This window comes from Balaenoptera acutorostrata, chromosome 21 (genome assembly GCF_949987535.1).
Source record: "Balaenoptera acutorostrata chromosome 21, mBalAcu1.1, whole genome shotgun sequence".
In the NCBI taxonomy this organism is placed as follows: Eukaryota; Metazoa; Chordata; class Mammalia; order Artiodactyla; family Balaenopteridae; genus Balaenoptera; species Balaenoptera acutorostrata.
In genome coordinates this window covers 25,891,685-25,917,990 of record NC_080084.1, presented here as the reverse complement: position 1 = coordinate 25,917,990, position 26,306 = coordinate 25,891,685, and the positions used below count along the sequence as shown (strand labels likewise).

The following is a 26,306-nucleotide window of genomic DNA, read 5'->3' as shown; positions in this document are numbered from 1 at the left end:
TGAAAAATACACTAAAAGGAATCAATAGCATAATAACTGAGGCAGAAGAACGGATAAGTGACCTAGAAGACAGAATGGTGGAAATCACTGCTGCAGAACAGAATAGAGAAAAAAGAATGAAAAGAAATGAAGACAGCCTAAGAGACCTCTGGGACAACGTTAAACGCAACAACATTCTCACTAGAGGGGTCCCAGAAGGAGAAGAGAGAGAGAAAGGACCCGAGAAAATAGGTGAAGAGATTATAGTTGAAAATTTCCCTAACATGGGAAAGGAAATAGCCACCCAAGTCCGGGAAGTGCAGAGAGTCCCAGGCAGGATAAACCCAAGGAGAAACATGCTGAGACACACAGTAAGCAAACTGACAAAAGTTAAAGACAAAGCAAAATTATTAAAAGCAACAAGGGAAAAATGACAAATAACATACAAGGGAACTCCCATAAGGTTAACAGCTGATTTCTCAGCAGAAACTCTACAAGCCAGAAGGGAGTGGCACGATATATTTAAAGAGGTGAAAGGGAAGAACCTACAACCAACAATACTCTACCCGGCAAGGATCTCATTCAGATTTGATGGAGAAATCAAAAGCTTTACAAACAAGCAAAAGCTAAGAGAACTCAGCACCACCAAACCAGCTCTACAACAAATGCTAAAGGAACTTCTCTAAGCGGGAAACACAAGAGGAGAAAAGGACCTACAAAAACAAACCCAAAACAATTCAGAAAATGGTCACAGGAACATACATATCAATAATTAATTACCTTAAATGTGAATGGATTAAATGCTCCAACCAAAAGACACAGGCTCGCTGAATGGATACAAAAACAAGACCAGTATATATGCTGGCTACAAGAGACCCACTTCAGACCTAGGGACACATACAGACTGAAAGTAAGGGGATGGAAAAAGATATTCCATACAAGTGGAAATCAAAAGAAAGCTGGAGTAGCAATACTCATATCAGATAAAATAGACTTTAAAATAAAGGATGTTACAAGAGACAAGGAAGGACACTACATAATCATCAAGGGATCAATCCAAGAATATATAAAAATTATAAATATATATGCACCCAACACAGCGGCACCTCAATAAATAAGGCAAATGCTAACAACTATAAAAGAGGAAATTGACAGTAATGCAATAATAGTGGGGGACTTTAACACCTCACTTATACCAATGGACAGATCATCTAGACAGAAAATTAATAAGGAAACAAAAGCTTTAAATGACACAATACACCAGATAGACTTAATTGATATTTATAGGACATTCCATCCGAAAACAGCAGATTACACTTTCTTCTCAAGTGCACAAGGAACGTTCTCCAGGATAGATCACATCTTGGGTCATAAATCAAGCCTCGGGAAATTTAAGAAAACTAAAATCAGAGCAAGCATCTTTTCCAACCACAACGCTATAAGATTAGAAATCAATTACAGGGAAAAAAATGTAAAAAACACAAACACGTGGAGGCTAAACATTACTAAATAACCAAGAGATCACTGAAGAAATCAAAGAGGAAATCAAAAAATACCTAGAGACAAATGACAACAAAAACACAACCATCCAAAACCTACGGGATGCAGCAAAAGCAGTTCTAAGAGGGAAGTTAATAGCAATACAAGCCTACCTCAAGAAACAAGAAAAATCTCAAATAAACCATCTAACCTTACACCTAAAGGAACTATAGAAAGAAGAACAAACAAAACCCAAAGATAGTAGAGGGAAAGAAATCATAAAGATCAGAGCAGAAATAAATGAAACAGAAACACAGAAAACAATAGGAAAGGTCAATAAAACCAGAAGCTGGTTCTTTGAGAAGATAAAAAAAATGGATAAACCTTTAGCCAGACTCATCAAGAAAAGATTCAAGGGCTTCCCTGGTGGCGCAGTGGTTGAGAATCTGCCTGCCAGTGCAGGGGACACGGGTTCGAGCCCTGGTCTGGGAGGATCCCACATGCCGCGGAGCAACTACGCCCGTGAGCCACAATTACTGAGCCTGCGCGTCTGGAGCCTGTGCTCCGCAACAAGAGAGGCCGCTACAGTGAGAGGCCCGCGCACCGTGATGAAGAGTGGCCCCCACTTGCCACAACTAGAGAAAGCCCTCGCACAGAAACGAAGACCCAACACAGCCATAAATGAATGAATAAATAAATGAATAAATAAAAAAAATTAAAAAAAAAAAAAAAAAGATTGCCTTAATTTAAAAAAAAAAAAAAAGAAAAGATTCAAGGGAGAGGACTCAAATCAATAAAATCAGGGCTTCCCTGGTGGTGCAGTGGTTAAGAATCCACCTGCCAATGCATGGGACACGGGTTCGATCCCTGGTCTGGGAAGATCCCACATGCCGCAGAGCAACTAAGCCCATGCGCCGCAACTACTGAACCTGCGCTCTAGAGCCCACAAGCTACAACTACTGCAGTCCGTGCTCGGCAAAGAGAGGAGCCACCGCAGTGAGAAGCTTGCACACTGCAACGAAGAGTAGCCCCTGCTCACCGCAACTAGAGAAAGACCATGTGCAGCAACGGAGACCCAATGCAGCCTGTCCCTGGCCTCCAGCCCCTGGGAGCAGCTGGGAGGGGGTCCCTGGATCTTCCCTACCCCTCCCATATCTTTCTGTTCATTGTCACTCCAGCTGGCTGTATTGCTTTTTAATATTGCACCAAAGGTTTTTTAAATAAAATTAAAAAAGAAAAAGAGAGAAGAAAAACAAAACAAAAAAAGCTTTACAGACAAGCAAAAGCTAAGAGAATTCAGCTTTTTTTGTTTTTTGTTTTTAGATTTATTCACACTTTATTTTAACATAAATTCTTTGATCTGGGGGTCAGACATAATTTTTCATTTCAGCAGGACTTTCACATGATTACAGTCACAAAATTGGCACACTATATTAAAAAACTAAATCAGAGCTAGACAGAGCATGCAGCTCTATGCCAATTTAAATCTCATCATGCACGACCCCTCATACATGATCTTGGAAGAATTGGCTGCGAGCTTACTAAAATATTAACCAGAGAATGCCTGAGGTCACAGTTGATTGTTTACAAAATAAAACCTATTTTTCTAGTGCTACTCGTTTTGTTATAGAAAAACGTTACAAATAAAAATTAGTGCTATTCAAGGTGTTCATTTCAAAGTCACATATGATACACAGGTCCAAGCCATTTTTTCCTCTCATATAAAGATATCACAATACACAATGTGGAGACTGAATTACTGAAATACAAAGCATCATAAGAGACTACTACAAGCAACTCTATGCCAATATAATGGACAACCTGGAAGAAATGGACAAATTCTTAGAAAGGTATAACCTTCCAAGACTGTACCAGGAAGAAACAGAAAATATGAACAGACCAATCACAAGTAATTAAATTGAAACTGTGATTAAAAATCTTCCAATAAACAAAAGTCCAGGACCAGATGGCTTTACAGGTGAATTCTATCAAACATTTAGAGAAGAGCTAACACCCATCCTTCTCAAACTCTTCCAAGAAACTGCAGAAGAAGGAACACTCCCCAACTCATTCTACGAGGCCACCATCACCCTGATACCAAAACCAGATAAAGATACTACAAAAAAAAGAAAATTACAGACCAATATCACTGATGAATATAGATGCACAAATCCTCAACAAAATACTAGCAAACAGAATCCAACAACACATTAAAAGGATCATACACCATGATCAAGTGGGATTTATCCCAGGGATGCAAGGATTCTTCAATATATGCAAATCAATCAATGTGATATACCATATTAATGAACTGAAGAATAAAAACCATATGATCATCTCAATAGATGCAGAAAAAGCTTTTGACAAAATTCAACACCCATTTATGATAAAAACTCTCCAAAAAGTGGGCACAGAGGGAACCTACCTCAACATAATAAAGGCCATATACGACAAACCCACAGCAAACATCATTCTCAATGGTGAAAATCTGAAAGCATTTCCTCTAAGATCAGGAACGAGACAAGGATGTCCACTCTCGCCACTATTATTCAACATAGGTTTGGAAGTCCTAGCCATGGCAATCAGAGAAGAAAAATAAATAAAAGGAATCCAAACTGGAAAAGAAGAAGTAAAACTGTCACTGTTTGCAGATGACATGATACTATACATAGAGAATCCTAAAGATGCCACCAAAAAACTACTAGAGCTAATCAATGAATTTGGTAAAGTTGCAGGATACAAAATTAATGCACAGAAATCTCTTGCATTCCTACACACTAACAATGAAAAATCAGAAAGAGAAAGTAAGGAAACAATCCCATTCACCATTGCAACAAAAAGAATAAAATACCTAGGAATAAACCTACCTAAGGAGGTAAAAGACCTGTACTCAGAAAACTGTAAGTCACTGATGAAAGAAATCAAAGTTGACACAAACAGATGGAGAGATATACCATGTTCTTGGATTGGAAGAATCAATATTGTGAAAATGACTATACTACCCAAAGCAATAGACAGATTTAATGCAATCCCCATCAAATTACCAATGGCATTTTTTTTTTACAGAACTAGAAAAAAAATATCTTAAAATTAGTATGGAGACACAAAAGACCTCGAATAGCCAAAGCAATCTGGAGGGAAAAAAATGGAGCTGGAGGAATCAGACTCCCTGACTTCAGACTATACTACAAAGCTACAGTAATCAAGACAATATGGTACTGGCACAAAAACAGAAATATAGATCAATGGAACAGGATAGAAAGCCCAGAGATAAACCCACGCACCTATGGTCAACTAGGAGGCAAGGATATACAAGGGAGAAAAGACAGTCTCTTCAATAAGCGGTGCTGGGAAAACTGGACAGCTACATGTAAAAGAATGAAATTAGAACACTCCCTAATACCATACTCAAAAATAAACTCAAAATGGATTAAAGACCTAAATGTAAGACCGGACACTAAAAAGATGAAAAGACAACCCTCAGAATGGGAGAAAATATTTGCAAACGAATCAACAGACAAAGGATTAATCTCCAAAATACATAAACAGCTCATGAAGCTCAATATTAAAAAAACAAACAACCCAATCAAAAAATGGGCAGAAGACCTAAACAGACATTTCTCCAAAGAAGACATACAGATGGCCAAGAGGCCCATGAAAAGATGCTCAACATCATTAATTATTAGATAAATGCAAATCAAAACTACAATGAGGTATCACCTCACATCGGTTAGAATGGGCATCATCAGAAAATCTACAAACAACAAATGCTGGAGAGGGTGTGGAGAAAAGGGAACCCTCTTGCACTATTGGTGGGAATGTAAATTGATACAGCCACTATGGAGAACCGTATGGAGGTTCCTTAAAAAACTAAAAATAGAATTACCATATGACCCAGCAATCCCACTACTGGGCATATACCCAGAGAAAACCATACTTCAAAAAGACACATGCACCCCAATGTCCACTGCAGCACTATTTACAATAGCCAGGTCATGGTAGCAACCTAAATGCCCTTTGACAGATGAATGGAGAAAGAAGATGTGGTATGTATATACAATGGAATATTACTCAGCCATAAAAAGGAATGAAATTCGGTCATTTGTAGAGACGTGGATGGACCTAGAGACTGTCATACAGAGTGAAGTAAGTCAGAAAGAGAAAAATATCATATATTAATGCATATATGTGGAATCTAGAAAAATGGTACAGATGAACCGGTCTTCAAGGCAGAAATAGAGACACAGATGTAGAGAACAAATGTATGGACACCAAGGGGGGAAAGTGGGGGGGTGTGGGGGGGGATGAACTGGGAGATTGGGATTGACATGTATACACTAATATGTATAAATTAGATAACTAATGAGGACCTGCTGTATAAAAAATAAATAAAATAAAAAGATATATTTGTACTATATATAATTGAAGTATCTTCTTCCAAGAAATATCCATTTTTTAGAATTTAATAAGGTTTCTAGATTAATTTAGCCATTTATGAGAGCCTTTAAAATTAAATTCTAGAGGGAATTAAAAGTAAGCTACTTTCCTAATGTCATTTTAAAAAAGGTTTTAAAAGTAAAAGAAGGCAATAGCTAAAAAATAAAGGAAGAATTTCAGTCTAATTCATTTAAAAAGATAGCATTCTAACTCTCCTTGATGGAAAAGTATATGTTGGATGTTATTTACTGACACCAGGCATCACTAGCACATTTTTCTAAAGTGGCTGCTATGTGCTTTAGTACAAAGCAACCTCCAATATATAATCCATTGACTTTCCAATTAAGATCTAAAAAAAGTTAACTTGAATAAACTTTCAGGGATACAAACATATTTATATAAATTGTACAGATTTAAAGTCACACATTTAAGAAATATTGCTTTTTCCTAATTTTCTTTAGTGAAACAATTTTGCTCAAACTCTTTACAGTATTTCAATATGTCCATCATAGCTAGAGCCACTTCTTGACTCATCTAACACCATTTACTGGAAGTACCAGCTTAACTTGCACCTAAGCTAACTGAGATACAGACAGCATTTAAAAATTTTATGTGTAATGCTATTAATGGAAAATTTATCCCAAGCCATATTAAGTCCTTATTCACATAATATTAGTTCTTAAAAAAAAATCCATCCTGTAGGCATATTCATGATCCCTATTTTAAAAAACCAATGATATTTGCTTTTTAAAATGATTTTTAAAGGTTTAAAAAAAATCCAACTCTTATAATTGAGAGGTGACAATTCAAGGAATAATAACTAAATTTACTAAACTTTTGTCTTCTTTATGAACATCTTGTCAGATGAGAACTTCTGTGACATTCTTCCGGTCTCCTTCCTTTGCATCTCGGCAGGCCTGTGATGGCGTGGACCAACACAATACAGCCCAAGGCTCAGCAAAAATGGAGACAGACACAGGCCACGCCCCCTTATTGGCTGGCCCAGGGGCCCAAGCACAAGGATTCCAGCATCCTGGAAGTATCAATGGTTTATTTTACCACAATAAGAAGACAGGATAGAAAGAGATGAACTAAAAAAAGGAATTGGGGGGCTTTCCTAGTGGCGCAGTGGTTAAGAATCCTCCTGCCAATGGAGGGGACAAGGGTCCAAGCCCTGGTCTGGGAAGATCCCACATGCCATGGAGCAACTAAGCCCGTGCGCCACAACTACTGAGCCCGTGCTCTAGAGCCCGCGAGCCACAACTACTGAAGCCCGCGAGCCACAACTACTGAAGCCCGCACGCCTAGAGCCCGTGCTCCACAACAAGAGAAGCCACCGCGATGAGAAGCCCGCGCACCGCAACGAAGAGTAGCCCCTGCTTGCCTCAAGTAGAGAAAGCCCGCGCGCAGCAACGAAGACCCAACAGAGCCAAAAATAAATAAATAAATACATAAATAAATAAATTAATTTTAAAAAATGGAATTGGTCACTTTTCAAGCAAAATTTAAAGAGGATATAAGAGTCAGGACTTCTGGGGTTCAAAAGTATAACTACTACTTCAGCTTCCTAGTCCCTCCCGGCAGCAGGTTTTCAAAGTACTCGAGCTAGAACCGAGGAACCACGCCCGAGGAGCCACAGCGGCACCTGGACTCGATTTAAACCCTGAATCTCCAGGTTGGAGGGGTCTTTGGAAAGGGGGAACATAGTTTTGCGCCGGGGAGGAATGTAAATCAATGTATGGCCAGAGGCTGGACTGAAGAGGTTTTGAAACGTGTCCATGTTATTTGACACTCCTCCCATTAAGAAGGAGGGTCTATGCCCTGGGAAGGTTTATAACCATTTAAACCACTAGAAAATGGAAGAAATGATGCTATGTGACTTCCGAGGCTAGGTCATAAAAGGTGATGAGGTTTGTGCCTTGTTTCCTGGAACACTGTCCTTGGAGCCCTGAGCCAGCTGCGCTGAGGCTGCGGTATGTGAAGAAGCCAGGCCACGGGGAGAGGCCACACGGGGGTCCTCTGCTCAGCAGTCCTGGTCTTCAAGTCACCCAAGCCCAGATATCTGACGTGTGAGTAAACCAGCACTCAGATGATTCCAGACCCCCAGCTGTCAAGTCACTCCTGCCTTTGGGTCTCTCCATACCCTAAATGTTGGGGTAATTTGTTATGTAGCAACAGAAACCGATATTTCATCACTTAAAAAATTTTTTTGTGTGATAGACAAACAAAATACCCACGGCCAAGAGCAGTCTACAAGCAGGTAGTTTATTTATTTATTTATTTTTTTGGTCTAACTGATTTGGTCTAACCAACTTCTTCCACAGTGATTATGGCTTTGTCAATTTGATCATCTAGTTCTGTTTTGCTTTTATTATACATTTTAAATCAATGGCTATTAAATCTTTTTAGTATATTTGGTCAGTTTATTAATGTAAAACACTCTTGTCCCTTTCAGTAATTTTCACATCCTGAATTCTATTTTGTGTACGACTAAGATTGATATTTCTATTTTCTCCTTGTTACCTGTTTGGCATATCTTTTTCAAGCCTTTATTTTCATTCCTCCTATGCTATTTTAAATATCTTTGCAGGTTGGATTTGATTAAAAAATTTTAACCCCCTCTGATATTATCTTCTGATAAAACCATTTACTTATATTGTTTGATCTCTTTTCTCAAAATTTTATTTTTTTAAAAAATGCTTTTTTGTTATTTCTTCTTTTTTCCCCATTTTTCCCCCTTTTGGAAGACTGACGATAAATTTTTTTTTCTCTAATAGACTACAAATGCTATATTCTAATTCCATTCTTCTAGAATAGAAGTTCTTAAACTTCTTGGTCTCAGGACCCTTTCATTACATCTAAAGATTATTGGGGACCCCAAAGAATGTTTATGTGGGTTACAGCTATCAATATTTATCATGTTAGAAATTAAAAGGAAAAAAATTTAAAGATATTTATTAATTCATCTGAAAATAACAATAAACCAGTTATACGTGAACATCACATTTTTATAAAAAAGAAGTTTAGTGACAAGAGTAGCAGAGTTGAACATTTCTGCAAATATTTTAATGCCTGCCTTAATAGAAGACAGCTGGATTCTCATATCTGCTTCTGCACTCACTCTGTTGTGCTGCATTGTCATGTAGCCCCTGGAAAACTCCACACGTGACAGGAAAAAGTGAAAAGCAAATCATGCCTTCGCTTTACGAGTGAAAATAGTTCTGTCCTTGCAGATCCTCTCTAAAATCGTTGCGCTTGCTCCTTTAACACTGTTTCAGGCATTAGGTTCTTCACGTGAGTCTGGTGCCTCTGTTGATTTGAGCTTTTCTCAAACCTTCGGTAGTATCTGGTGGTGGGCCGAGGGTATCTGAGATTTCCTGCCTGCCTATCTGAACCCTGTCTGCTGCAGCCTGCCAGCAAAGGCAAACAACGTGCTGCCAAGGGATATGCCAGCAGCCACTAGTCCCAGCGTGGGCATCCTCTTTCTTACCGAGGGTAACAGGGTCTGCATCTTCCCCTTGAATACCGTACTGCTTCATTTCCTCCTATGTTGCTATCAGTTTAGCAATAGGGCTGACAGGTTTCTCTGCTCATCAATGCTTCCTTATCCCGTTTCTTTCTCTTATATTAGTTTTTCTTCCCAGGATACACCCTCTAATAATGTATCTAATTATTTCCTACAGAATCTAGGTGGTAAAATCTGAAGTGGTGCATTTCTAAACCCTCTCTGTTTCGCCTTCTGGATTCTTCCTAAACTGACCTCATTTTACCGTTACAAAGGATGAAAGGTACTTTAAAATCTAGTCATGTCAACTTCACTGCTCTCCAAACAGGAGCCATTCATGCCATAAGCCAATGCCTAACTTTGGTTTCCTCCAGTACTCCACTTTTTAATGCCCTCTCTGCCTATTCAGGGATAAACAGCCCAAGGCCAAAGAACTAATTCCAATCATACCCTTTCAACATTTGTACAGCAAAGGAAGGCTGCGGATGGGAGTGGGAAGTCCCCCCAAAGTAAGATGTCTAATAATTCTAGTCTCCACTGACTTTCCCTTCTCACATTCTCACAGAACCCCAGAACCCTGAATTTAGAATGGACCTTAGCAACCTATATCAACTACCCTCATCTTACAAATGAAGAAATTGGGGCACAGAAAAGTTACCGCTTGTCTATGGTCATGTGGATGACACCCAGAAGCCTAAATGTTTCTTTTTTTTAAGTCTTTATTGAATTTGTTATAATATTGTTTCTATTTTATTTATATTTTAAATTAATTAATTTATTTTTGGCTGTGTTGGGTCTTTGTTGCCGTGCACGGGCTTTCTCTAGTTGCAGCGAGCGGGGGCTACTCTTCGTGGCAGCGCGCGGTCTTCTCATTGCAGGGGCTTCTCTTGTTGCGGAGCACGGGCTCTAGGCGTGCAGGCTTCAGTAGTTGTGGCATGTGGGCTCAGCAGTTGTGGCTCGTGGGCTCTAGAGCGCAGGTTCACTAGTTGTGGCGCACGGGCTTAGTTGCTCCGCGGCATGTGGGATCTTCCCAGACCAGGGCTCGAACCCATACCCCCGGAATTGGCAGGTGGATTCTTAAACACTGCACCACCAGGGAAGTCCCTATGTTTTGGTGTTTTTGGCCCCGAGGCATGTGGGATCTTAGCTCCCTGACCAGGGATCAAACCCACACCCCCTGCATTGGAAGGAGAAGTCTTAACCACTGGACCACCAGGGAAGCCCCAGCCTAAAAGGTTCTGATTCTGCTTTCAGAATTTTCTTCACCCCTCTATGTGAGTATTCAAGTTCAACACTGTTTCATTATTCCATGGCCTATAATTGGGACACTTGATTTTATGTTCTTTTATTATTAACTTTCCTTTCACAGGTTTAATATTTTTTAGTTTGAACTCACAAACTTATTAACATTTTTAAACCAATAAATAATGTTAACACTGTTAGCTAATAGAGGCATCCCTATCTAAAGTCTCGCCCAGTATTTGCTGTAATAGCTTGCAAAATTTTTACCTCAGAATTCACTATCTGAACGAATGAAGTGCTCTCCTGTAGCTGTACTTGAGCTAGTGAGAATGTTTAAACTGAGAGGACGCAGAGCATGCTGTGTTCCTACTCAGCTGGTCTCTGATGGGATCGCAGGTCCTGCTCATACTTTTTAAAATGTGTTACGCATTATCACTATCATCTTCCTCTCATTAAGTGAATTTAACTTCCCAGGAAGTGGAAAAGGCTGTGAAGAAATTAGGTGAGCCAAGAGGCCTAAAAGGCCCACAGAGTGGGATAAATGTTGGAAGTAATAAGGCTTATTGAGATACGAGTGCAGAGGGGCATAGCTTGGCCATGCACACATCGCATCTCACATGTCCGTGGAAACTGGACATGTGAAAACTTAATGAAAGAAATGAAGAAAACTTAATGAAAATATTCTTGGATCTGAACAGCTTCACTGGGTAAACCGAGAATGAATAATAATTTGAAAATTCTAAAGAAATACCTTATGCAATAGACTGATCTCCATAATTAGCATTTAAAATACTTTACTACTATAAAGAATCTTTGGTGGGTTATTACTGACTCCAATAACAGATGTATCAACGGGCAGGACGCTGCTTTGTTCCTGTGCCTGTAGAAGCCCTGAACACCGCCTACTGGCAGGTCACTGCGATCAGGGCTCCCTACGGTGCAACAGTATGAGTAAAGCTTTCCCTCTTCGTTTTAGCTCAGTTTCCGGGTTAAAACAGTGTTTCAGTGCTTCAATTATATTTGGGAAACGGATAAGGGATTTGGGGTGGATTATCATTTTTCCAACTTAAAAATATATAGGCTTTCTGTATCTAAAAAGTTTCAGAAATGGATTAGATAGGAGTTGTGAGGGACACCCCTTAATTATTTTCAGTGGAACCAGGTAGTTTTTTTTAATGTCTTGATACTCAGACTAGGGTCCCTGAATCAGCAGCATTGGTATCACCATCGGGCTGGCTAGAAATGTAGGTCCTTGGATTCTACTCTAGATTAACTGAACCTGAATCTACATTTTAACAGGATCCCCAAGTGATTTGTATGTATATTGAAGTTTGAGAAGCTCTGGCCTAGTGGATAAAGCTGGCTGCCCAATTAGCATATATTCCTACTGTTGGGGTTCTGGGCAGGTCACCCCCAAATATGCCAAAGTGCCATATTGATGATTTTGAATTAAAGTTACTTAAGAAAAAGCTGGTGCAAGAAGGACACTTTGACCCTCCTGTCTCCCTGAAAACAAGAACTGAATCTCTCAATGTGAAAGGTGCCCTCCCTGTACCAGGAGGGAGAGAGCCAACCTTATCACCAGTGATAGGGAACCGGGGACCAAGAAGGCTGTATAAACAAGCCTGTTCTTCTTTGCTGATTTACTACTCCAAGCCCAAACCCTGTTAAGATTCTTCACTAATTAAAAACCCAAACCTAAGGTTCTTTGTCCTGTCAATTCCTCACAAAATTTATTGTTTCTTTGTCTAAAAAGTATGAGAGCTGCCTGCCTTGGTTACTTCTTAGCTCTTATTTCTCTGAGACCTCCGTAAGTATGATTTAAATTTGTTTTTTTCTCCTGGTAATGTTTTGCCTCAATTTAATTTTTAGGCCAGCCAAAAGAACTCAAGAAGGAGAGGGGGGAAATTTTCTCCTCCTTTCCTCCTTCTTACTTATTAACACATCCTGATTTTTTTTTTTTTTTTTTTTTTTTATGACATCTAGCTCCTCCCCATGAAGCTATGTCCTTAAGAGGAAGTTGACCTCCCTCTCTGGACTCCCAACCCTGACTCCAGAGTGAGTTTACTGGCCTGGAATAATCCCGTTCGCCTTGCCAATCACTGTTTCAGGAATGGGAGTGTAACTCAGTTCTGAGCAATGACACGTAAGTGGAAGACAGTTCAAGGTTCCTCCACTCTAAGAGAGCCAGAGGTAGGGGCGGCTTCCGTTTCTCTGGACAGTCATGTCTGCATGCGGATACTAAAAGTTGCTGCAGACATCTCCTGGTAGCCTGAGGATGAAGCCAACACCAGGGCTGGGGGAATACAGTGACAGAACCTGGGTCCCTGAGGACATTTTTAAGCCACTGAGTCAGTCAACCCTCAAGCTGGTCTATCTCTGGACTTCCTGTCATGTGAGAAACACTTTCATTAGGAATTTGTTTCTTACATCCAAAATCACCCTAAATAATACAAAGAGATAATCATTGATGGTACTGAACAAAAAGCTCAGATATCACAGACTATTTTCCATTAGATGGTTTTTTTAAAACCCGACAATTCCAAAAGGGTCAAATGTTTTCTTCCTAAAGCAAGATTTTTATTGGCTGTGTCCTTTCTCATTCCTAGAATGGAGTGATGCTTATAATTTGTGGAATCAAATAGTACTTATAAAAATAAAAAAATGGAACAGTGGGCTCTTAAAATGAACCTACAAGTCATATTATACATTTTCATTTATCTTCTGTAACATTTATTTTCAATATACTTTTCTAATCTAAGAAAATTTTGTAAGATACTTTATAATGCCAAATGTTTGGCTGCTACATTTAAACACATATAAATCACAGTAGAAATTATTAAGAAGAATGTAGCAATAGACATTTGACACAGAAGAAAAAGCAAATATATTAAGATGCATATTATTAATACAAAATATTAGGAGCAGTCTGCATTATCACATCAGATAGATTTTTATGGTTTAATTTCAACTACCTTCCAATTTTTTGCATTACAAATATGATTTTAAGAAACCTGTCACTTCAAGAAAAACTGACAGTATCTGTTGGCAATCATAAAATCTGAGCATTTTAGCAAAAATTAGAATTTTTGATAAACCTGAGTTTGATAGCTTCCCAAGAGCTTTCTAGTGAGATTGGTAGTGATATTAACAACTGTGATTTCTGTATGGTATATTATGAAATATGTCAACATTTATATGCTCAGTGAACCAATATTTTCCAAATAACCTATACATCATGTTACAAAACCATGCAAGGGCAAACAATACATTCAAAATGTAAGACCGAGCAATAAATTCTAATGTAATGGACTACAAATTAATATCAGTTTCAAACTGCACGTTGCAACTAACATTTAAGAAACTACTACTGGGCTTCCTTGGTGGTGCAGTGGTTGAGAGTCTGCCTGCCAATGCAGGGGACACGCGTTCGGGCCCTGGTCTGTGAAGATCCCACATGCCGCGGAGCAACTAGGCCCGTGAGCCACAACTACTGAGCCTGCGCGTCTGGAGCCTGTGCTCCGCAACAAGAGAGGCCGCGATAGTGAGAGGCTCATGCACCGCGATGAAGAGTGGCCCCCGCTCGCCGCAACTAGAGAAAGCCCTCACACAGAAACGAAGACCCAACACAACCAAAAATAAATAAATAAATAATTTAAAAAAAAAGAAACTACTATTTGTGGAATCTTGGTGTGGTATCAAAAAAAAATCTAAAATTAACGGAAAAGGCTATTAAAACACTCCATTTCCAGTTATATATCCTTGTAAAGCCAGATTTTCTTCATACACTTCAACCAAAACAATATATCACAATAGCTGTATGCAGAGGCTGACATGAGAATACAGCTATTGCCAGGCATTAGAAACTAGCAAAAATCACTAACTTTTTTGGAACTATAGTTACGTTGTATAGAACATGTTACTTATATTAATACATAATGGGGCTTCCCTGGTGGTGCAGTGGTTAGGAATCCGCCTGCCAATGCAGGGGACACGGGTTCGTGACCCGGTCCGGGAAGATCCCACATGCCGCGGAGCAACTAGGCCCGTGAGCCACAACTGCTGAGCCTGCGCGTCTGGAGCCTGTGCTCTGCAACGGGAGAGGCCGCGACAGTGAGAGGCCCGCGCACCACGATGAGGAGTGGCCCCCGCTCGCCGCAACTGGAGAAAGCCCTTGCACAGAAACGAAGACCCAACACAGCCAAAAATAAATAATAAAATACAAATAAATAAATTTTAAAAAAGATACATAATGGGTTTACTATTACTACTCTTAAATGAACTAATAAATATTTTTTAAACTTCTGATTTAATTTCTAATATGGTAAATATTTATATAGCTATAACCCACTAAACAAAAGCTCCCTGGGGTCCTCAATAATTTCTAAAAGAGTGCTTTTAGTCTTAAGGCCAAAAAGTTTGAGAACTGTTATGCTAGAGCACTGGGACTGGTGCTGGAGATCCGGAAGAGATGAAGACAAAGGCAGCCCTCAACCTGACGAATTATCAACCGGATTCGTCATACACCTGATCTTACAGACTGCAAAGTGGCCATTACAATTTTTTTTTTTTTTAAGTGAAAATTGTTACACTAAAGGGCTTGATAAAAAATTAGAGATAGGGGGCTTCCCTGGTGGCGCAGTGGTTGAGAATCTGCCTGCCAATGCAGGGGACACGGGTTCGAGCCCCGGTCTGGGAAGATCCCACATGCCACGGAGCAACTGGGCCCGTGAGCCACAATTACTGAGCCTGCGCGTCTGGAGCCTGTGCTCCGCAACAAGAGAGGCCGCGACAGTGAGAGGCCCGCGCACCACGATGAAGAGTGGTCCCCACTCGCCGCAACTGGAGAAAGCCCTCGCACAGAAACGAAGACTCAACACAGTCATAAATAAATAAATGAAAGAACGTGAATTTCTAAAAAAAAAAAAAAAAAAAATTAGAGATATTCCCTAGAGAAGAATACTAATCAAATATATTAAAGATTATAATGCAGACAGAGGCACAGACTTATTCTGTGTATTTCAGATGGCAAACCTAAAGCTAATGGGTAACTGTTACAAAATCAAATTTCAGTGAAACATGACAAACACTTCCTGACCATCAGAGCTGTGAACAACAGAAGAGTCCTCCCAGTCCGTCAGTTAATAAATACTGTCTATTATGTGCCAATACTTGCTAGATTTGGAGATTCCATCAAGGAATAAGATGCTGCTCTCATGTTGCTTACACTAATTCCAGAGTCTCATGGAAGGAAATATGTTTTTGTGAGAGAGAGGCAGGGATGGGGTACGCAGCTTCTACACAGAATGTTCAGAAAGAGTATCCCTGAGAAGGTGACATAGAAGCTGAGACCCTAGAAACAGACTGAAGTAGCCTCTACAAAGAGAAAGGCCAATGGCAAGTGCAAAATGCCTCATGAATGCAAAGTATTCTGAGAACAGTAAGGAAGCAGTGTGACTGGACCAAGAGGTAGTGAGAGAGACAGAGGAAAGGAGATGTAGGCAAGTATCCATATGATGGGCAGCAATGAATCATTCATCACTCTTCACTGCATATTAGACTAAGTGCATCAGAATCTCATGGCAGAGCCTAGGCATCGGTATTTAACAGTTTGTTTTGATAATTTAACAGTTCTCCAGGTGATGCTAATGTACTGCCTCGGGTGAAAATCACTGATATAAAGTCTGTTAGCCTATGATAAGGAATTTGGATTTAACCTAAGAGTAAGCCCACTGAAGAGTTAAGAAGGAAACTAGTAGGATTGATTTATTTTTTAAAAGATCACTCTTGGTTGTTAGGGGAAGGAGGAGAGGGGCAAGAATAGAAAACTCAATCCTGAAAGTTTTAAGAGACTGAATGAGCATTTATCAGGAAAGATATACTGAGTAGAGGCTTAACCACTAGATGGTAATAGCCAATGCCAAGAATCTGATTTTTCAGACACACTAAACATCAATAGGTACGATCAGAGCAAAGAAAACATATAAAAGAGGGAACATTCACAAGTGTAAACTGCTCCAAAATACACTTTATCAATCTGACTATGAGACTCATTTGACTAAATAGGGGATTTATTTATGCCCTTACATTGCCACCATATGTAAATTATGTAGCTGAAGATTTATTCTTTCAAATAACATTTCAAACAAACGAAGACAGTGAGTCCTATTTACAACTTAAAAATTTTATCTCTAACTGCCCCAAAACCTAACCAGCAAGCTCAATATTTTTACAGTTTTATATTAACTAGTCAAAGATAAAGTTCAAAGTTGCTTTTATTTCACCTGGAATATATTGTTCCCTTCAAACTAAATAATGGGTAATAATAAATTGAGACAGAAATACAGCAATCAGGATTATCCTAATTCTAAAATACTTCTATCTTAAAGCAACTAAAACTTGAATTATGCTATTTCATCAACTTGGTAATTATTTTCAAGTAATGCTCTTTCACCTTTAATTTAAAATCTGAATAGTCTCCTACAGTTTACTCTGAGTTCTCTAATTTGCCAGCATTCTTGCCACTTTCCCCGAAACAGGTCAGGTTATTTTAACCTTAGTGCTGCTGCCTTTCTCAAAGAAGAAAGTCAAATATATCTTAACGCCCGTGTCTCTACCAAACGTGGGAAAACATCTGGCTCCCCTTCTCTTGTTTACTTTATCCATCTGGTCTCTCCAGGCATTTTGAGTTTGTAAGGCACTAAACAGAATCAGTATGAAGTAGTTTCTAGTCCTAGCTGAGTAGCTTTGCAGTAATATAAACAATGATATTCCAGATATTTTAAAATGGAATATTTGGTAAAGTTATGATAATATCAATGATCCCAAACAATAAAACGTACCTACTAGAAAAATCAAGGCAAATTCATATCATTTAATATTTAAGCTCAATATAATATTAAGTTTAATATTTAAATTCAATACACAGTTTTTAAAATTACCTTTTAAAAGATGACTCAGGTCCATCGTGTCATGTAAGACGTTTTGCTTGTATCTGTGGTCTGAATTGGAATCCAACACTGCCGACATTGAGGCAAGACTGGGCTCATGTTTTTCTTTCCCTGTTTTGGCTGATTTCAAAGATTTTGAATTATTTTTAAAATCCTCAACATTTTCATATACTTCTTGACTCACGTTCTCTTGCCTTTTAACTTTCATTTTTTGATCGTTTGACGCACCCAGTTCAAAAGACTGAACAGGGCTGATGTCCGGAGTCGATAAAGGAGTGACATCTGTCACAGTATCTTCAGATTCCTCGGTGTAGTCACCGACTTTTGGTTTAGTACTTGAAGTTTGTGCTCCTGTTGATTTTTCTCCCAGTTTATATTTCTGTTTTGGTGGCAAGTGGGTTACACCAGACAGACGCTTCTTTAATGATGGAGATGAATCAGATAAACAGACATCAGACCCGGTATTTGAACAGTCTGTATTAGAACTTGAAGACGAGGAGGACAGAGAAGAAGAGGAGGAAGAAGAATTACTTCTGGAATACTTTTTACTTATGCTTTTCTTGAAGTTATTAGATGGTTTAGCTGACTTTGCTCTGACATGATGGTTTTTCTCATCATCACTGCTTTCCTCTCCATCTGTATAGTAATCACGTTCACCTTTTAGAATTTTGGGAATGCTACTTGGGATGGGCAAGTGTATTTTATGTTCTACTGTAGCATTACACAATTTTGATCTTGAAGAAGTGGTCAAGGACAAAGAATTCCTAGCTTGTACATTATCATTTTCTATGGGGTGTTCTTCTGGAGGAATTTTCTCATTTCTTTCAATTCCCTTCTCAGTAAGATCATTTTTCCTTCTTTGTATTCCAAATTTCAAGTTTACATTTTCCGTATCTTTATCTATTCTCTCTTCATCGTCATAATTTTGCTTGTCAAAAACTGAGTTGCTTTCACATTTCTTTGCTTCTTCAAAGTCACTGTCAAAGAAAGAATGGTCCACTTCACCTTCTGATATATCTCCAAACCGATCCATGACGGCAAACATATATCTGAAAAGAGGGAAAGTGTAACCATCGGATGAAATAGTAACTTCCAAATACTTTTCATTTTGCAAATTTTCCAAAACTGAGAAGTTTGGGTAACAGATAAAGAGAAACATGAAACAAACAAAAAAAACACCACCAAAAAACCAATAACTCGGACTTCCCTGGTGGCACAGTGGTTAAGAATCCACCTGGCAATGCAGGGGACACGGGTTCGATCCCTGGTCCGGGAAGATCCCACATGCCGCGGAGCAACTAAGCCCGTGCGCCACAACTACTGAGCCTGTGCGCCACAACTACTGAAGCCCGCTTGCCACAAGTACTGAGCCTGCGCTCTAGAGCCCGTGAGCCACAACTACTGAAGCCCGCTTGCCACAAGTACTGAGCCTGTGCTCTAGAGTCCGTGCACCACAACTACTGAAGCCAGCGTGCCTAGAGCCCATGCTCCGCAACAAGAGAAGCCTGCGCACCACAATGAAGAGTAGCCCCCGCTCGCTGCAACTAGAGAAAGCCTGTGTGCAGCAATGAAGACCCAACGCAGCCAAAAATAAATTAATTAATTTTTTTAAAAAAACCAATAACTCAGTGAAATGATAATGGGGCTACAGGGATAATATCAAGTAGCACCAATGATCTGAACAGTAAGTCTAATAGTTTGGTTCACAAGAAAATAATAAGAGATCAGGCATATCACAAACATGGATACCTAGACTGAGCTCCAAGGAAAACCTGAATTCTATAAATTAAGTACAGTTAGAGTTTAGAATAAGAAAGGATGGTGTTAGAACCTCTTCAGATCAGCCTAGCCAGCCCAAACACACATCATTCTAGTAGAAATAGTTCAATGGGGATTAACAAACTTCCCTATTTCAGTACTTGTCTTTGCCCTATTCTGTTCCTTCACTGCCCTTACTGGGGGAGCAGCAGGAGATAACTCCTATTAAAAGTAAAAGCTCCCTCTGTCCCTTCTTAAAGAGGAACAAAAACTCTAAGACACATGTATACACAGTACAGGGAGCTTGGAGGAAAAACTTCTGAATATTTAATCACATATTGCTACATAACCACAATAAAAAGGGGAAAGTGTGCATGTCTCATTGTGCTAAAGGGAGTCCAGCGTAAGAGAGATTTAGTATCTACTGAGATAGTAGACAGGCTGTCTAAAATGGAAAAATTAAGGCATATTATTTAGACACATGGAGTTAAATATTAGAAATGGATTAAAAAGTTCAAAGCCATTGCTGCTAACGTGGTGCAGGGACCACTATTTTGGTTATAAATCTTAAACTATTAGTTGACCTGTAAATTTATATGTGTACTACTAAGGTAAAAAATTAAAATTGATTTTAAAGTATTGTAATACTTCATGCAATTGGGATTAAACTGGAAACGTCAGTATAAAGTCATATTTTTCTTTCTCTCTTATTACAGGGGTCTACGCAGCAGTGTCACAGAATCTGTCACTAATAATCTAGAATTCAGAGTTTGACCTCCTCTAATACTATTCTCCACTAAAACCACCCCTCAAAACCAAGATCCTTTGGAAGGCAGCTGATTCCATTTCTGGAGGTAAAAACAAACAATAAGCCTAGAGTAGTGGTAATAAAACAAAGGATTCAGTTTAAAGGGGCTTCCACTGTCCAAGCTGGACAATTCTGCGCTGAAGAACAAAAAAACACAAAATACACTTAAAAATAAAAAAGTAATTATGTGGAAAGCCATTAGTTGATAATGATATTCAAAAGAGGCAAATAACATGAGCTATGTCAAGGGAAAGGTATATACAAAATTCCAATAATAATAATATGTAGCCAACAATCCAATTATGGGTTCACTATATTCAAATCATGATTAATTCCGTTACACCACATCAAGCAATAAAAGACTATGTAATCTGTATCCTAAATCAGCCATGATACTCTGCAGCCTTTGTTTAAGTGACCCTGCAATCTATAAAAACAAGTAGGTAGAGACATGATTTAAAAAGCAACCAAACATACTATTAACACTAATGTGACAGATTAATATGATAGGTTAAGGTTTCTGCCGTTAGAGTTTTGAAATACTGAAGAGATTCTGATATATTAAACTTGCAAAAATTTAACTGTAATCAACTTTTAAACACTTAAGGGAATCTGATTAAATCAGTAAGTTTAGACTTAGGTTTATAAAAAACATCTAAGTACTTAGGTTTCCTTTGTGAGATCTGTAAGTGTGTCTTGTTAGCTGTTTGAGGTACTTAAGAAATCAAATATAGTAAAACTGTAATCGTGCCATTAATTAAGCAGGTTTGCAAATGGTATACAGTATTCAGGAAAATTTAAGCTAAATGAAGATAAATTAAGAGAGGATTAAGTACAAGTGAGTTTTAAAATTCTAACACATTATTATATTTAAACTGAAATAAGATGTAAGTAGATTTTAAAGATTTCAGAAAAATTAGACTGTAAAACTTATTCCTAATAAATATTAAATACAAGAAATATTATTTCCTGTAGCACGGATTAATGGCCTCTTTATGTTTTAAAATTCAAATCCACAGAAGGAAGCCTCCTCCCCAAAGGTTTTACATATGTTAAAAAAAAGAAAAATTCAAACAAGTAAATTTTAAAGATCTAATTGGCTTTATTGAACAATTCATGAATCAGGCAGCATCCCACCCAGAGAGTAGAGGGGAGCTCCAAAGGGCTACAGAAAGGGAAAAGTTTTTAAAGGCAAGACAAGTAACTCATGTATAAAAAAGACTATTTCAGGCTTAGGTAACCTACCCATGGGGGACGAAAGGGGTCTGTGTGGCAGTTTACCTCATCTCCCTTTGGGGGATGGACAGGGCCCTGTGACAGATTACCTCACTGGTGCTGACCAGAACATTTCTGACTGACTGGTTAAGACTACATTTCTGGGGGAGGTTGAAGCTTCAAGTAGGTTAGGTATGAAGCCCCGGTTTGGCGGGGTGGCCCAGCAGACATGACTCCATCTGCAGCCTGTAGTTTTCTTTTTAACAACTCCCCCGTTTTGATCAGACTCAGCTTAAATGAGAGATGTGATTAAAATCTAAGGCATTAGCACCACTCTCAGCTACTGCTCTGAAGTTCTCAGAGTTTGTTGTTCCTTTGTGTGGCATCCAGAGGTTATGATGTTTTTGCTTAACCTGTGTGATAGTCACAGGTCACAGCTTCAGGCTCAATCTTTAAGTCAGTCATTTTCTTCTTTACTTTTCTGACGTTCAGTCTTAGGGAGATCATTTCCTTGATGGTTAGTGGCTGTGACTGTGCGTTACAGCATTTCTTTTAATACTGAAAAAAACTTGAATATAGGAATATTATGAATCCATTAAAATAATTATTTAAATCAGGGGTCAGCAAACTACTGTGCCTGGGCTAAATGCAGCCGCCCACCATTTGTTTCGTAAATAATGTTTTATTGGGACACAGCCCCACTCACAGGTTTAGGAACTGTCTCTGACAGCTTTCCCACTACACTTGCAGAGTTAAGTAGCTGCGACCGATACCATAGGGCCCACAAAGCCTAAAATATTTACCAACTGACCCCTTTAATGAAGAATTTTGTGGACCCCTGATTTAGGTGCTATTATCGGCATGAAAAATGCATAATACAAAATTGTTATCCATCTTGGGTTAATAATACAATTTAGACATTTAAACAAAAACTAGGGGAAAAAAGAACCAAAATTAAGAGTTGAAAAATCAACAATCCCGTTGCATTTTTAATATTTCCATTACTGTTATTGTAATAGTGTTCATGCAATAAACTAAGCAAGGAAGTGATAACAGGGAGTCTGCACAGTGAAAAAGAACAAACTGAATCAGACACTCAGGCTCAAAACTTGGTTCTGCCGCTTCCCAGTTGTGTGTTCCTGGGCACAAGTACAGGATGTTCACCACAGCCCTGGCGGTAACAGCCCTGACTTAGAAAAAACTCCATGTCTAGTAAGAGGAAAATGGATAAGCAAAATGTTGTATATGATATATTATATATCAGTCAAAAAGGATAAGCTGAGATCTACAAAAATTATATTTACCAAGAGAAAAGAATTAAATGAATGACAATACAATTATGAAAAACAACACACACACACAAAACAAAACTAAATTCTCAAAGGCACAAACATATAAATAAAATTCTACAGCATGCGCTGGGAGGACGTACATTAAACATCTAAGAGTATGAGCCTATGAGCGGAGGGAGGAATGAGGCTGGGCAAGTGGACAAAGGAGAAAAGTTAAGAACCTGGGCAGAGGCCTGTGATTACAGGTCATCACAGACCGAAAGAGTACGACTGATCGTTATCAATCCAATTCTGCCCACCTGAGTTCAAAAAGAAAAACTACAAATCAAATCAGCTACTGAATGATGGACAGCTCTTATTAACATTGTCATTAAATTCTCCCCAAAGTCACCCTTTTTTGTAAGATAATTCACCCTTTAATCCAAAATGTCAAGAATAAAAGAATAAAAGAGCTGTGGTTACTGTTCTTCCCATGGTTAAGACTGCCTTTAGGACTCAAGAAATTTTCTTACAAATTTCTTAAAATTTTAAAAGCGAATGGTTTCATAGCACAGCCCAGAGCACAAATTTTCCTAGCCAGTTTAAAAAACAAATCTTTTAAAAAGCTAATCATCCAAATCATTCCAACTTCCATCCCTCTGCAAAACTTGTTTACATTTCTATGGAAATAAAATTACTAACATAACTAAGTCTTACTTGTACTAGTGCTGTTATTCTACTACTAATAGCCAGAAGTATTGAGTACTTACATGTTAGCATTGTTCTAAGTGCATTACAAGTATTAACTCATTGAATCTCTACAATAACTTTAAGAGATTTCGTCACTCCCATTTGGCAGAGAGGAAGCTGAAGCCGACCAAGAACTTGCCCGAAGCCATACAGCTAAGAAGTGGCACAGCCAAGACTCTAAAGCAGGCTGTCTTGAGGATCAGGCTACTAACCACTGTTCTACTCTGCTTCAAAGTATGGTCCTTCCAAAAGGCTAGGAACTGAGACTTCCTTTTTTGAACTTTAAAACACATTGTTGTGATATCTATTATTTATTTGATGGTAAACAGTGGGCAAGATAAGAAGACCCTTCCGTCACAGGGATTTTTAAGGGAAATGGGACTTGTTTAGCAATAGAGCTTTAGAAACAGTTCTTTGCAAAAAAGGGTGGTCTGTACAGTTAAAATTAGATCCATATGCCAGTGTTTGCCACACATTTTACTAGATATATTTGCTGTGTAGCAGTTTTCCTCTAATAAATTAATCTGGAACAAATTCCTTGGCATTGCAAATTAAATAAACCAGTCACCTTAGGTAAATTTAGAAGTGTTAACCTAGGTAATAGGTTTGAATTAACTTGTGACTCTCTATCCCAAGCTGAGCTTGGGACCCAACCCCCTTTCCAAAGAGAGTAATGAATTCCAAAGGTATTTCTGGCAAGGAGAGTGACATTTCTGGAAGTCACTAAACCTGGGGTAGCAACATACAGTGTAGGACAACTTGCATTACATTCTGCTTGGTCAAACCATTGGGTTGGCCAAAAAGTTCATTCAGGTTTTTCCGCAACATCTTTTTGAATGAAGCACTTAGCCCTGGGTGCTATGGTGAAGAGTCTAGAACTGAAGTTATGATTAATTGGTTTACAGACCAAGGGCTCATAGGGATAAAAGAAATGACTAAGAGAAAGGGTGTGTTCAGACTTGAGAGCTATTATTTGTAGCTCCAGAGGTAGAACTTGCATCAACAGATGGAGTGCATACGAAAGCTGTTTTGAGTTTAACATTAGAATTGCTCAAAAACGGAATGGGCTGCCTTCTAAAATTAGGAGCCGTAAGTCACTACATAATGTTGGAGCAAAGACTGGATGGCCATTTGCTAGGATGCTGCAGACGGAATTATAAATTTGGAGGATATGACCTTTCCCAACCCTAACATGAACTAGGTCTAAATCCCAAAGTCTAACCGTAAGCCAAATGATTACAGATCCTTCTTTGAAATCCCTGTTTTTCAAAGCTGTTTCCTGCCTTTCCTGTCTTACCAGACTGGGAACTCCTGGTATCCTAGTGCCTAAAATAGGACCTGACAAATACTACACATTCAAAGAATGTTTATCTGATGAAGGAGTTTGGAGTTAGGAGATTTAAGGCTGAGCCCTAGTTCTGCTCTTTGCTAGCCAGTTACGTAAGCAGAAAAAGCACCTCTTTCACCTGAGCTAGTTTCCTACAGCTGTCCCTCATCCCCCCCCCCCCACACACACACCGGAATCAACTATCCCCTTACCTGCATTTACAAGGCTCCTGTAGTCCCCAGTACGTGTAAGCATCTGTCTCTCTAACTGGTCACAGTTCATGAGAGGGGTGCATAGCCCATTGCCTGGGAGACTTTTCACGTTTAAGTTTAGGCTCATAACATCCAACAGACCGGTTATTGTAAGGACTTAAACATTCAGGTGATTTAATTAACGGAAAAATTATCCAACTGTCCCACTAAGCAATCCTTTTGATAACATTCACTTCAAAGTTAGTGAGATTCAAATCAAATGACAGTTCATCAGGCTGCAATAACCCTGCTCGTGCTCAATGAGGACAAGTACTTGCCAAAGGTGCCCGGTAATCACTTGGACACTCACAATTTGTACAGCCCCTGCAGAACCAGCAATAGAAATACTGATGCTTTCACGTTACATCAGGAAAACACACAAAGAGGAATCTGGCATTTTTAGCTGCCATTTTGATACTGTGACATTACATTTCTGTAGTCTGACATATGATTTGGTCCAAAGAAGGTAACCGATTGGGTACACGAAAATCTCGGGCCAAAGTAAACACCTGTATTCCAGGAACTCAGGTTCCTTACACGACCCCCTCCTGACCCCGCTAGGTAGCGGATAATAACTGACATCCCCCTCCAGCCTCAGGGGTCAGGGGCAAGTCCCCGGAGGTGGGCGGCGGTGACCTGAGCCGGGATCCCGGTCGCAACCACGTCTCAAATTCACGGCCGACCCCGACCACCAAGCCACCTGCAAACGCGCCCCAGGGCAGGCCGGGCCGTCCCACCGCGGCCGGCTGGGGCTGCGGGCCCCGTGGTCCCGCCGGCCCGGACGCCTCCGCGGTGGTTACATCCGCCGTCCGAGGGTCTGCCCGGGCCGCAGAGGAGGCGGGGCGCAGGGCTGGGGGCCCGGCCGGCCCGCCTTCCTAACCTCCCGCGCCGGCTTCCGCATACCGACCCTGCGTGCTCGCCGAGGCCTGGGCTCCGGAGAGGAAAACGGATCCCGAACGGGGGGCGGGGGCTCTGCGAGGGGAGGAAGGGTCGCCCGCGCGCCGCTCACCTGGGCACCGCGACCACCGCAGCCTCCCAGCGCCGCCCGGGCGTTCCGGCCTCGCGCACGCGCGCGCGCTCCCGCAGCCCCTCCACGCGGCCCCGGCGGCGGCTCGAGCTTCCGGAGGCGGAGAGAGCGGAACGGGAAAAGAGGTCGCAGGGGCACGCGGCGAGTCCCTTGGGAACCGGGCGGAGCCAGAGGGCCGGCGCGGCGCCGCTTCTCGCGGCGGGCGTCACAGAGCGCAGCGGGCCGGCCCCGCTCCGGCCGCCGTGGGGCGCGAGGCCTGCCCGACGACCCTCCTCTCGAATGGCAAGGGACGCGGGAAGAGAGTGAT

The 26,306-nt window shown here is 40.0% G+C and overlaps 1 protein-coding gene across 3 annotated transcripts in view; it reads right to left on the bottom strand.

Moving 5' to 3' along the window:
• Positions 1–26,306, bottom strand: part of CFAP97 (cilia and flagella associated protein 97) — a 39,558-nt gene extending 13,252 nt beyond the window's left edge. The window contains exons 1-2 of one of the 3 annotated variants that reach the window (XM_057537387.1): positions 25,880–26,306; positions 17,584–18,641 (exon numbers count right to left, since the gene is read on the bottom strand). In XM_057537387.1, the coding sequence (XP_057393370.1) occupies positions 17,584–18,637 (1,054 nt within the window). In that variant the 5' untranslated portion in view covers positions 18,638–18,641; positions 25,880–26,306. Of the gene's footprint in view, positions 1–17,583; positions 18,642–24,933; positions 25,246–25,879 lie in introns of those variants that run through there. The other 2 variants (XM_057537386.1, XM_057537388.1) reach the window with 2 other exon arrangements.